At 39.5% G+C, this 14,254-nt stretch overlaps 2 protein-coding genes across 2 annotated transcripts; both read right to left on the minus strand.

Moving 5' to 3' along the window:
- Window positions 1-8,340: 8,340 nt before the first annotated feature.
- On the minus strand, window positions 8,341-9,395 carry LOC120561395 (C-C motif chemokine 19-like). The gene is made up of 4 exons (XM_039804495.1): window positions 9,254-9,395; window positions 9,007-9,121; window positions 8,692-8,800; window positions 8,341-8,503 (listed from the first exon to the last, which is right to left on the minus strand). The coding sequence occupies exons 1-3, from the start codon at window positions 9,312-9,314 to the stop codon at window positions 8,698-8,700; spliced, it is 279 nt and encodes a 92-aa protein (XP_039660429.1). The 5' UTR covers window positions 9,315-9,395; the 3' UTR covers window positions 8,341-8,503; window positions 8,692-8,697.
- Window positions 9,396-11,561: 2,166 nt separating this feature from the next.
- LOC120561396 (C-C motif chemokine 19-like) lies at window positions 11,562-12,926 on the minus strand. The gene is made up of 4 exons (XM_039804497.1): window positions 12,780-12,926; window positions 12,533-12,647; window positions 12,282-12,391; window positions 11,562-12,103 (listed from the first exon to the last, which is right to left on the minus strand). The coding sequence occupies exons 1-3, from the start codon at window positions 12,838-12,840 to the stop codon at window positions 12,289-12,291; spliced, it is 279 nt and encodes a 92-aa protein (XP_039660431.1). The 5' UTR covers window positions 12,841-12,926; the 3' UTR covers window positions 11,562-12,103; window positions 12,282-12,288.
- Window positions 12,927-14,254: the final 1,328 nt, after the last annotated feature.

Here is a 14,254-nt window from a genome sequence, read left to right on the forward strand (position 1 = left end):
CAATAGAGCAGCCATGTCCGCTCATCTGTCGACGGTAGTCTACAACTACAGATTTTTCAATTGCTTTGTCGCGGACACTCAGGCAGCAGTCCATGGGTATCTGCGCCAATGTCACTGAAAGACACAGAAGATCAGGTCAGTTAACAACCACCTTTTGATGCCCAGAGAGAGTTTCATACTCAAACGGTGAAATCACTGTGTTTATACATTTCAGTTGCAGTTCAACTGAAGCCATAACTTGATTCACTTACAGGATTTTACTTAAAAAACATCAAATTAAACACAGGGAAAACTAAATAAAGTGCAAAATAAGCCACCAACAAACACTTGAGTGCAAATCTGCTGCAAAACTCACATGCACAAGTTCTTTTGTTTATGAGGTTATTATGCTGTTCTGGATGTGTGTTGGTGAATGATGGGGTGTGGCAGGCTTGTACTTTCTAGCCCTTTAAACATTTGAGCGGTGAGGTTTTATAGCAGGAACACAATACTGGCTAAAACTTCCAAAGGTGTCTCAGGTGACATAGGATTTATTTGGAGCGGCTCGCGTGAAACTTGAGACCGAGATCTCCCAAGATCTACAGAGAGTTTTCTTCATGTGTTCCTTTTGAAAATACATTATTTTTTTAGTATTTCAAAATAGTTTGATAAATCTTTTTAAAGCAACTGGAAATGTAACTTGTGCACTCTTGCAATGAAGTATAAAAAGGATTTCTAGCTCTTTGAATGTTGACATGATAAAAACTCTAGTGAAAAAAAACATATCAGCTATAGTACAGTACGATAAAAGTACAATAAAATAAAATAAACAGGAGCTAAACTCTTGAAAGTGGAGTCGACTCCCGGGAGGAAAATCATGGAGGAAATCGGATGTAACTACTACTACTACAGGATGTAGTCATGTCCTCTCTGAGTGACAACGTGCAGGACACACACACAAACACACACACACACACACACACACACACACACACACACACACACACACACACACACACACACACACACACACACACACACACACTTCACACCTAAACACTCCCACACACAATGCTGTGTCATCTTTGTTGCAACAAAAGTTGCCTCATTGACTTGACCTGACTGGGATTTCCAGCAGTTAATTGTTAACTCTCACCTATGAATATAAAGCGGGGGAGCGGGGGAAAACCAGCGTCACGCCCTCACCACACGCCTTACTTGTTTTTCTTTGCTCCTTCACACTGATAACTCATATTCAGACATAACAAAATGATTTAAAGATATTTTTAATTTCCCTGTTGTTAATGCTGCACAGATTTCAGTATTAAACAGGATAATTTACTTTACTCGACAGTTATTGTATCTAATATTTAATTTATATCATATCTTATACATTATACTTTATCTTTATTTACTCTATAATGCCGTTCTGTTTTTTCATATTGTAATTCCACGACTGCTACGGCTACTTGTATGTCCTTTGTCATGGTATTTTAATATCTGGATTAAGACTCTAATGATAGAGGTGTCATATGCCGTACAGACAACAAACTATAAAGCTCTCTCAGACATAATTGTTATATTTTATACTGGAGAAATAAGAAGAAGAACTCAAAGAAATTGATGAGAGTAAGTTTTAAGGTGAGGTGAATTTCACAGACTTTACAAACAGCTTATCTCTAAATGCAAACTCGGAAAGATGAATTTTCAAGTCGAGTGAAGGACCGCAGATGGGTATTTAAACCTCAAATGTAGCCTCACTGAGGAATTTCCTCTTTTTTTCCTGCCCACTTTGTAAACCACTGCTTCCTTTTGGAGCGGTTCCAAGTGGATTTTAAGAGACAAATGACATCCTTTTTGTCTTTTTCAGTTAAAAATAAGATTGGTTTGGAAATGACTTATTTCACAAGATGAAAGATAAAGGCATTACTGTTGCAGTTTGATGATGATCCAGGGAGGATCCCTGGTAAGGAAACTCACCTGTGCAGCAGCAGCAGGTGATGAAGAGGATGCAGAAGAAGAGCTTGGCGTCACCCCACGGAGCCATAACTGGTTGCTGAGCTGGCAAGGTCGTCTCTTCGTCTCTCTGGAGGCTGATTGGCTGAGCCTGTTCTTCCTTTCGGGCACCTGCAGTTGCAAATGAGGTGAGGTGACTGCCTCTGTCTGGTTTGGCTGCTCTTTTATGCTGTGAGCAGTGTCCACTCAGTTTCACTTTTCATTTTGCCGGCCCCACCTCCTCCTCCTCTGGCCCCCCGGTCATTCCACTCAGAAGTCACCATGGACTGAGAAGCTCAAAGAATTTTAAAACCCACTTCTTAACCCCCCCCCCCCCTCCCAACAGGAATAAAAAACAAAAACAAACACTTGTTGTATATATTAATAACAGATTATATTTCAATTCCCAGCACTCCTTTGACCTTCTTATTCTAAGGTAACAGGAACAGTTTGTCAGGCCACCTCACAGTCACTGGAACACTTCTCTAATCTCTGAACAAATACCAGCAGTTAGTGATTTAACCCTGACACCACTGCTCAACTGATTTACACTGATGCATACTTTATTTTAAGCTGCGAAACGAAAACATAATCATAATTTTGGCTCAGACTCTATTATTAAAATGTATACATTGTATTGCATAAAAGCCTTGAAAATATAAAATGATTTTGTTTTTATGTGCCACATGGGAGGTTTTTGGCATATTTTTGTCTTCTACTGTAAATATTTTTGAAGAATGTGGAATGTGTCCAGTGTGGGAAGGAACAAGTGTTCACTGCTGTTTTATGGAAGTCATATGGAAAAGATATCACAATCCATGTATACACTGAAAAAAAGCAGAGCTATTAAAACAACCACGTATAGTGGACTTTAACTCATTTCAGTAGGAAATACTCTCATTGATCAAAATAAAGGATTCCGTTTGTTTTCCTGCGTACTGAACTAAACAATACTGTTCTGTGACTCAGTTGTCAAGAAAACCTGCTTCTTCTTTCAGCAGCAAATGCAATTGACCTCCCCATAGTTTAATGTTGTTGGTATTCTATTAGATATTACACACAGTAAGCTAAATGATAAGACAAAATGGAATGTGGTGATGCTCGTAAGTAATCTGCACACGTGTGTCTCCAAATGTCCAGGTCAACAGAAAGTTAACACATTTACTATAAAGTCAGACGTTTGCAGATAGAGGTTTCCAAAAACCACGAACAATGGAGTCAAGTCTCTTACTGATAACATGAAGACAAAACAGCTCAGAAGACAGTGAAGTCGAGACAATGTTTTTCCGGACTCAAAGTTCGAGTTTGAGTTCCCATAAGTTGATTTAGCTGCTGGCCGTTGTGAAACTAAATACTGTAACATTTCCCACCTTGTTTCAAGAGCAGTCTATGAAGTATAGTATGTGACCATAACATCCCCTGTTTTGCTTCACGTTTCCTGTCCCCTCTACTGTCAAGAAAACTAAAACCAAATATATAATCTTAAATATTATAAAGGAAAAAAACAAATTCTTGTGAATCCCATATCGCTCCTTAAGGAACGCCTTCAGAGAAGCAAATGAACCCCGATGATCCCTGTAAAGAATCGGGACCTGTGCTGTAATTTTTGTATTTGTTTTTTTTACATATTCCAAATTCATCTAATTAAAAATAATGTTTTGCCAAAAGTGTTTAGCAAGAAACGTCATTGCTGCCTGGATGTTAAAGGTCCAGTGTGTAATGTGTTTAGTTGTTCATTATCTATATCTGTGTTGCCCGTTCACAAACTTGTCCTTTTTTCATGAATATTTACCACCACCATCAATTCCAAGTATTCCTTTTGGCTTGACATTTTACATTTGCATTTGCATGAACTGGGGTAGACGCTCCATGTTCATACGCCATCTTGAAATACGTTAGCCAGTAAGGGACATACAGGACATACCGCTCCGCCTTTCGCATTTTCGCTGTCACATGATAAACTCACAGGTGCTGCTAATGCTGCTAATGGGTATCGTAACCCGGCAAGTTTGAAGAAGGAAACATGGAGGACCACACATATTCAAAATCCACATTTCAGGAACAGGAGTCTTCTTCTTCACCCAGAAAAAGAAAAAAGGAGATTGAAAAGAGCAAGAGACCGGCTTTTTGAAGCGTGAAGGCTACCATAGCTGTAATATGTACTTTGAACTGTGTGGCGCGAGAGAGTTGATTGCGATATATGATCTCAACGCTAGATGGGAGAAATTCCCACACATTGGACCTTTAAGTAGTAATGTTTTCTGTGTAAAAAGCATGATATTTTTATACTGCACGGAAGTCAAGGGAGGCCGTTGGTGGACATTGGGTGTACAAAGCGCAGGACGTTGACAGCGGAGACAGCTTTATGCATCCTGAGTCTTGTGTATGGTGAATTTATTGAATTGAATTTTATACTTTTATATTGATCCCCAGTGGGGAAATTACAATTTACAATTTAGGTTTAGACAACAAAAGCAATTGGTTAAGGTTCGGGAAAGTTTGTGGTTTAGATTAAATGTTAATAAAGTAAAGCAAGTGGCTGTTCTTTAAAAGAAAGTGAAGATTTCTTCAGCAGCATGTTGCTGCTCCCATAAAGAAAAATAATCTCAGTTCTTATATAATTAAATAAAAAATTTATAAAATTAAAAATATTTTTTTTCTTGGATTAACAACATACTTTATGTTCATGATATATATATATATATTACAATTTACCAGCAATTTTCATTTCCTCAAAAAAGTTTCTCATCATTATAAGTTAATTTGTCACTTTCATGTTGTTATAAAGATAAGACACTGCACCCTTGGCAGAAAACATAACAGAAACTCGTTAAGAGAAAGATTATCACACAAATGCCGGTATGATCACATTACATTAGATTAGATTACATATTAATCTGGTTAATCTTTACCCTCTGTTAGCAAACACAGCAAACACATCCAAACCCAAAGTAAGAACAAACACTTGTGTTATTACACAATTTTCCTTTATTACGTTATTTCCATGTGAAAGATGAGTGAAACCACTCGGATAAAACATTGCTTCCAGTGAAGACAATATCACCACATTTATCTGTAAAAAGCAACTTTCTCTTCCCACTTAGTGAGGAAGTTGACAACTGTGGTGTTTTTGTGTTGACATAAAAGTAACCATTGTTCCATATGTATGCTGTCAAATTAACTTCTATATTTGTTCAGTCACACACTGTAAGTGCCAATGGAGCATTTACAGAGAAACTTTCATTTTCTTGTAAATCACTAGTTGGATGTTTGCCATCTGTCTGCTCAGTTTACTCTCAGGGACTTTCCCTGCTGAAGCAGATTACGGGAAAATGAAAAAAGTTGATGGCCGTAAGTGTTTGCCTACAGATGATACTCCAGCCAGCAGTACTTGTCGAGTGTTTCAGGAGTTAGCCTGTCATTACATTCCCACATCCTAGTCTGACAAGAAAAGACATGTTTTACCTTCCCTAAGGTGTCTTTGAATACTGTAATGGAATCTTTTTGTCTATAATAATCGCTGTGCTAACATACCAAATGTGCAGTCTTGTGAACATCGAGGTCAAAGAAGTTCAATGGTCGTGCAGCTTAATTAAATACATCTATTTTCAATCCTGTTTTTTTGATTGAAATACACGCAAAATTAAAGCAATAGTGCGTAGTTTCAGTTGCCCCCATGAGGAAGTCAAAGTAATGACAACAACACTGTCGGCGCGTCCACATGATACAAGCCTTCCGTGATCGCACACCATTTGGCAATGGCTTGAATGTAACGGACGTTCATTAATATCAAAAGGTTACGCACTAAAGCTTTAAATTTAAATAAATTTAAACCTACAAAAGATTCATCTGCCACTTGATGCAGTGCAACAAGTAGTAAACACAACACTGAGACATCATCACCTCATACAGTGGATGTGGTTGACAAGATAGCAAAGAGTTGCTTAATTACACATCCAGCATCAACAACAACAACATTGTATTTCTGGTCAGCTGGCAAATGTAAGCTCCTTCCAACCAGCTGCAACATTCAAATGTTGCTTAATGACATGAAATAAATATATTATGCAATAACACTGAAAGGAATCATACACAATCTGCAGCAAATCTATTCCAGGTAAATAAAGTAATGTAAATAGATACTCAGGGAGTTAGGTCACCACAGGCCAGCCAGAAATAAGACACAACCTAGTCCCACATACATTGTGGGGAAACTCCACAGGATGCTCTTGTCCATTGGGAGCATTGTTCTTTGGCCTTGGTGACAGTGTGTGGCTCTGTGCTCTGTCCAGTCATAAAAAGGTCAAAATGTCAAATGAAGTTGGAAGGATTTCCTGTTCCCTATTTTCAATAACAGCTTATTCTCATAATTTTTAATACTAGCGGTTACTCATCACTCACAATATTCAGAAATAAGTAAACAACCCTAAATTGTCATGAATCCCGGCTGTAACACTTGTATGTGCGTGATCTTTATCTGTAGTATGCTTGTTGTTTTCTGTGTGTGTGTGTGTGTGTGTGTGTGTGTGTGTGTGTGTGTGTGTGTGTGTGTGTGTGTGTGTGTGTGTGTGTGTGTGGAGTCCAGTGAGGTGCATATTTTGGAGGCAGGCTGCAGCTTTGATTCCAGCATGGAGGAGTCTTTCTACACCAAGGTAGTTAAATACCAACCACTCCTAAACACCATCTCAGAGCTGGGCTATAGGTGCACACTACTAGTTTTCATATTAGGTAGCCTAGGAAACACACACAGGCTGGTAGTAAGAGGGCTGCAACAACTTGGGATGGCCAAAAAGAGGGCTAAACGGCTTGCAAAATACTGTGCCATATCTGCTATTATTGGCAGCCGCCACGTATGGCGGAGACGCTGCTACTTATACCCTTAAGAACTGAGTATTGTGCTACTTATACCCTTAAGAACTGAGTATTGTGCTACTTATACTCTTAAGAAGTGAGTTTTGTGCTTGTTAAGTGATATTGTGAAGATCTGCTGCGTGTCATTGGTCCATGATTTTCGGGTGGTTCGAAAGACCCCCCTCCCCCCTCACTGCCAAAGGCTTTTTTGTTGTTGTAATAAACAAGTGTCTTTTAAATAACGCTGGCCAATAATTCAAATCCCCCCCAAATAAAAATGATCTAGACCAAACCGAAGCCCCTCTATTGCACCCCTTCTGTGAATGTGTTAACTGGCACGTGACATTATGCACTCATAGCAAAATCTGTGAGGCCAAGTACATCAATATGAAGTATTTGAACCTCATAATTAAATACTAAATGAGGGAAAACTGGAAAAAGGTCCACTTTTTGAAAAGACAAAGAAATGAAGTATAAATACATTCATGTATACCTATATTCCCATATTGGGAGTTGAACCCCAGGCCACCTGGGTGAAAACTAGGAATCCTAACCACTAGACCATATGGGACCATGAACATGCTCCCAGTCAGTCTCTCTGTTTGTCCTCTTCAGCCACGCTCTCTAATCTCCAGACCCTTTCATTGCCATCTTCCATCCATTCGCCAGTGCTCTCGGAATTTCCCTCCTTACACCTGACTATGCCCCACCCACCTGTTCACTTGCATCTCATTCATCAGCCTCTCACTCCATATTTGTCATGCTGCTTTCTTTCCATTTGATTTTGCTCAGGAGCTTCTGTTACCGTGCCTTTTACCTGGACTTGTCCCTGCCTGTCTGCCTATCTGTACCTGCCAGTAAGCCTTCAATAAATCACAGAACCGATCCTGTCGGACTGCCTTCATCTGCATTTGGGTCCTATCCCTGTTACTTATTCACAGCACTGTGACAAAGATTAAATATGTATAACTGTGTGTACTATTTTGGATATTAAAACTAAGAACATGAGCAACATAGTGCTGCTGAAAAAGTGCATGCATCTATTTAAAGGGTCGTAAAATCTGAAAGATTTAACATTTGTTTTATATTTTTATATTTGTTAGAGAAACTCTGCAGCGGATGCAGTCATGTGTTTCAGTTTAAATGAAAGGCGGCAACTAGAGATTATAAAAAATAACACTTTATTTTAGAATCACTCAACATAATAACATAGATTTGACAAACAAATGATCTCAACATTTTGTACAAATATCACAAAAACAGCAAACTGTATATACACTGAAATTTTAGAACATGATCATAAAAGATAACATAGATTGTCAAACATTTAGTGAAGAATTTCACAAGCACCTTACAGTCTTACTTAACAATAAAAAAAGGATGTCACTGTCACTGTTAGTTCACAGCTTTACCCTTTGGGCAAGTCAAGGCAAATCTATTTCTATAGCACATTTTACTCACAGGATAAAAAAAGGGAACGTGAAGAGCCACAAATGAGAAGAAACACATACTAGCTAGATTTTCTCACACAGTTTATTTTCTACAGCACAGTGTGACTATTCTGAGACTCTGAACAGGAATGGAAGTGATTCTGATTCTGAGTCTGTAGCTCTCAGTTTAGAGTCGGGCCCCCCTTGTTCTCCAGCTATCTTTTCCCAGAGTCCTCTCCTCTTTATACCTGCAGAAAGAAAGTGCAGAGATAAGCCAGTGCAATGTTGAACCATTAAAGTGAAGCTCTTTGAGCAATGATTTCCACAGTATACTGTAAGAAAAATGAAAAAGGTGTAAGAAACCTTTTAGGTGTAGGCCTACAGGCACACAATCTCTGTTTTTCAACCTCAGCAAAAAACAACAAACATAATTTACCTGATTTTACTGAGCTCTTTTATGATCCAGATGTTTAATGTGACTTCTCACCCACGCTTTATCACGGGGGTGGGAGACGCACAGTATCCTTCCAACCTTTGTAATGAACCTGTAAAAGCAGATGAGAGACAAGAGAAGTGAGATCAGACTGCAGACTACAGAACTGGAAAATAAGTTTAGTTTTTTTTTCAAAAGGCTCAAGGTTGTAACGAAAATAAGAGAAACCAGCTACTGTGCTCATTCAGCAAAGGATCTGAAAAAAAGAACTTATCTTTGCCTAGATATATGTAAATATTTTTCCAGTATTTTACTTACGCAGTAGCGCTGATTTCACATCCGTTTCCACCTTCCTGGATGGCGTAGCTTTGGATGATTGTGAGCGGCAACGGCTTCTCAGCAACCTTCAGACAGCAGTCCACCACAATCTCAGCTGCAGGAAGATGGAGAAACAAATTCATCAGAGAGATTAGATGAGTCAGAAAATGTACAACTAAAACATCCCATGCACCTGCACCGAAAGCATTCTGAAATATGAATGGTTCACTTCTAATGCAAATCTTACCTGATGCAAGCCCAACACAGATGACGCCCAGCAAGAGGAGAACTGCAACTCGAGAAGCCATGTCTCTGTTTCTTCGTAGCTCTTAGTTAAGGTTGGCTGCTTCAGTCTCTTCAGGAGTGTGAAGGCGTTGCTCTGAGGAGGAGAGCTGCAGGTGCATTTATACAGCTTTGTAGAGAAAGTGAAAGTGTGATCGGTGCTCATTGACTGGAAATGGGGAACAAGTTGGCACCAGACTTATGCGTGCCTGGTCAACTGTCTCTTCACTCCTCTGTGTTTTCTTTCATGCCAAAATGTTACTGCTTATCTTTTCAGATGCTTCCCAGAGGTGGATCTTTATCAGGGCATTCATGTTTCATGAGAAATACCTTTCACACTTCATACAATCCATACATGCATTAGAATGAGATCCGTCCATTCATATGCACACAACATAAATCAGTAAATTCTGTGTTTGTTATGTTCTATCGAGCAAATTGCTTGCTTGGATTCAAACATTTCCACTTTCAGTGAAAATAAATATAAGATAATACATGGGCACAATAAGTATGTAGTATGGAATTGGGACACAACACTTGATAAAGTTAGAAAAACTGTAAAATTGTCCTTGTGAAATGCTGCAGCAGAATTACATTTGAAGTTGAAGCACTTCTTGAGTCTTGTTTGACTGTAATACATTTCTGTGCATTGAACTCTTCTGGCAACAGCAGGAAAAAGAGCATAGTTCAAGCAGAGCTTGATTCACTGCTTCCTCCGTGCTCCACCACCAGCGGTTCATATCAGCTGCTTGGTGATGAGTAACATCCAGTCATATTCATACAGATGTAGAGTGCTGCCATTATTATGGTGTTTGGTGTTTTAAGCCCCCAACGTCGTCTTCCAGGCAGCGCTGCATGGAAGGCACTAGGGTTAGGGTTAAGGTTAGCGTTTGGTGCCTTGAAGTCGACGGTCGCAGCGCTGCCTAGGGTTAGGCAAGGGTTAGGGTTAGGTTTGGGTTAAAACGCGCTAGGTTAGGCAAGGGTTAGGGTTAAGGGTTAGGTGCCTTGAAGTCGACGGTCACAGCGCTGCCTTGAAGTCGAGGGTAGGGGCTTAAAACACCATCGAGCCATTATTACATGACACTTTTGACCGTTACTCTGCTGACGTTCTCGTGTCCAGTTTTTGGTTTGGATTTACTTTATTGTCATTGCACAAAGTACAGCTACTGGGACAACACAATCGGTATAAATAAACAGATGTATAACTATGTTCCCATACGGCGAGTTGAATCCAGGCCACCCGGGTGAAAACTAGAAATTGAGGTGTATTGTCATCCTATTTTATCTGATCATTCTATAATTTGTATTTAGGCCATATCTGAACTATCTATATGCAGCTAGGAGTGATGAACTTTACTCTACTTTTGGGGGATACTTCTATAGGAAAAGGGCCACAGGACACATCTGGCATGCATTATCAATGGGCCCCCAGGATGTTGAGATAGAGCCAGTTGGCATGAAGCCATTGGTCAGTTATCGAACCCACCCTAAGTTATGAAGAATAGATATACGATGTGTTAACAGCAGAACCTCAGAGTGACCATCAGAGATTTGGGAAACGGTCCTCTCCAAGCTCTGCAGGGCTTGTACATGATGCTGATTTCTTCAATGTAAATAAACCTTTATAATCAAGAAACAGTGTCGGCAGATTCCTCTCTACACAGCAACGCACCATTGATAAAATAAACAACAAAATCCTAACCACTAGACCATATGGGACCTCTTGTGTAATGCATTTTAAAAGACTCTCAGTCTGCCTCTCCATCCCTCCTCTCTAGCTACATCCCTATTCCCCAGAAGCCTTCATTGCCATTTTTCATCCATCCAACAGGTGCCCTCTGACTTTTCCTCCTTTCATCTGTCTGCCCCACCCATCTACACACCTGCTCTCACTTTCCTCATCAGCCCTGCAGTTCAACCCAGTTCCATTCATTTCTTGCCGGATTAGTGGTTATGCTGCTTTCTTGCCATGTGCTTTTTTTTCTTTGGGGCTTCTGTTACTCTGCCCCTTTACCTGGATCAGTACCTGCCTGCTTACCTGGACATTCCTTCCTATCCACCAGTAAGCCTATAATCTTTCAATAAACTATTTCCAATATTAGAATTAAAAATGTGAATAACATAGTGCTGCTGACAAAGTGTATGCATCTATTTTTAAAAGGTTGAACATTTAGAGAGATTCATGTGTTTTATATATTCATATTTGCTAGAGAAACTCTGTGCAGTGGATGCAGTCATGTGTTTCAGTTTAAATGAAAGGTGGCAACTAGAGGTTACAAAAATATCACTTTATTTTAGAATAACTCAACAATAGTTTCAACACACACAAATCATCTCAACATTTTGTACAAATATACAAGAAAATGGCAAACTGTAAACACTCTGAAATTTTACAACATAATCATAAAAGATAAACATAGATTGTCAAACATTTAGTGAAGTATTTCACAAGCACATTAGTCTTATGCTTAAAAAAAACAGAAGGATATCACTGTAAGGCTCTACCCTTTAGGCAAGTCAAGGCAAATCTTTCTATTTCTATAGTACATTTTACCCGCAGGATAATAAAAGGGAAAGAGAAGAGCCACAAATGAGAAGAAACATTTTTTTCAGCATCATAAATAAGAAACATTGATTCCCCAATGATCTTACAGAGCTAGATTTTCTCAGTTTATTTTCTACAGCACAGTGTGACCATTCTGAGACTCTGAACAGGAATGGAAGTGATTCTGATTCTGAGTCTGTAGCTCTCAGTTTAGAGTCGGCCCCCCTTGTTCTTCAGCCATCTTTTCCCAGAGTCCTCTCCTCTTTATACCTGCAGAAAGAAAGTGCAGAGATAAGCCAGTGCAATGTTGAAGCATTGAAGTTAAACTCTTTGTGCAGTGATTTTCACTGTATACTGTAATGAAAATGAAAAGGTGCACAAAGTCATGTAGCTGTACAGGCGTGCAATCTTTGTTTTTAAAGCTCAGCAAAAAAAAAAAATAATTTACCTGATTTTTACTGAGCTCTTTTATGATCCAGATGTTTGATGTGACTTCTCACCCACGCTTTATCACGGGGGTGGGAGACGCACAGTATCCTTCCAACCTTTGTAATGAACCTGTAAAAGCAGATAAGAGACAAGAGAAGTGAGATCAGACCGCAGACTACAGAACTGGAAAATAAGTTTAGTTTTTCTTCATTAGGCTCACAGGTGTATCTTTTCCCAGATATATGTAAATATTTTACAGCTTTTACTTACGCAGTAGCGCTGATTTCACATCCGTTTCCACCTTCCTGGATGGTGTAGCTTTGGATGATTGTGAGCGGCAACGGCTTCTCAGCAACCTTCAGACAGCAGTCCACCACAATCTCAGCTGCAGGAAGATGGAGAAACAAATTCATCAGAGAGAGTAGATGAGTCAGAAAATGTACAACTAAAACATCCCGTGCACCTGCACCGAAAGCATTCTGAAATATGAATGGTTCAATTCTAATGCAAATCTTACCTGATGCAAGCCCAACACAGATGACGCCCAGCAAGAGGAGAACTGCAACTCGAGAAGCCATGTCTCTGTTTCTTCGTAGCTCTTAGTTAAGGTTGGCTGCTTCAGTCTCTTCAGGAGTGTGAAGGCGTTGCTCTGAGGAGGAGAGCTGCAGGTGCATTTATACAGCTTTGTAGAGAAAGTGAAAGTGTGAACGGTGCTCATTGACTGGAAATGGGGAAAAAGTTGGCACCAGACTCGCACGTGCCTCGCCAATTACCTCTTTACTCCTCCTCTCTCTTTTGTTTTGTGCCAACATTTTACTGCTTGTTCTTTAGATGCTTCCCAGAGGTGGATTTTTATCAGGGCAAACGTGTTTCATGAGAAATACCTTCCACTCTACATACAATCCATCCATGCATTACAATGAGATCTGTCCATTTATTAGCACAAGCATAAATCAGCTCAGCAAATACTGTAATTTTTTTATGTTATGCTATGCATTAGCTACCACTATTTTGTGCCAGCATTCAAAATCTTTACACCTCACTATTTTAAAATTCAGTGAATTGCTTGCTTGGATTCTGTATTTCCACTTGTCAGTAAAAATGAATCTTACAGCTGCAGTGACATGTATATAATACACAACACAGTCTCACGGCAGTTCGTGAAATGGTGGCGTAATTTAATCTATTTGATGTGTGTACACGAACATGTTAATCTCGGGGGGTTTTCATGATGGTCAGTACGTTTTTTTTTCCCGTGATGGTCAGCATGTTTTTTTATTATACCAACAATTGCATAGCTGCATACAGTGGGACGGGTTAGGTTTAGGGAAAGAAGAACGGGACGGTTGGGTTTAGTGAAAGAAGAAAGCAACGGTTGGGTTTAGTAAACGTGACACGCGGGACACGATCCCCGGTCTCTTGGGTGAAAGTCCTGTGTTGTTTGACCCATCCACCATCCCAACCATCCTCCCTATGCGGATTTTCGGGCTTTTATACTACTCACTACTGTAGTCGCTCTTAATGCTACGTCATCTTCTCATTGAGAATTGTGCTGTGATCACGAAAGATGCTTCCCATTGAAATACATTAGTTTAAAAAACGTGTTGACCATCACGAAAAAAACGAGATAAACGTTTGTGTACAAAAATCAAGTAGATTAAATTAGGCGACCATTTCACGAACTGCCGTGAGACATGGCACAATTAGTTTGTAGTATAGAATTGGGACACAGCCCTTGATAAAGTTAGAAGAACTTAGCGACAGTTGATAACTATGTCTCAAATGTTAAATTTAGCTTGTGAATGCTGCATGAGAGTTACTAGAAGTTATTTTGAAGTTGAAGCACCTAATGAGCCAAAGTGTGTAATGAGCCGTTTGTGAGTTTAAGTGAAATCATTGAGAGCAAATGAAGTCTCAATTGAACAGTAAGAGATACAAATAATAAAAGTGTGAAAAAAAAGTGGTAGCCCTGGTGATAATCTGCACTTTAGG

This window comes from Perca fluviatilis, chromosome 6 (assembly GCF_010015445.1).
Source record: "Perca fluviatilis chromosome 6, GENO_Pfluv_1.0, whole genome shotgun sequence".
NCBI lineage: Eukaryota > Metazoa > Chordata > Actinopteri > Perciformes > Percidae > Perca > Perca fluviatilis.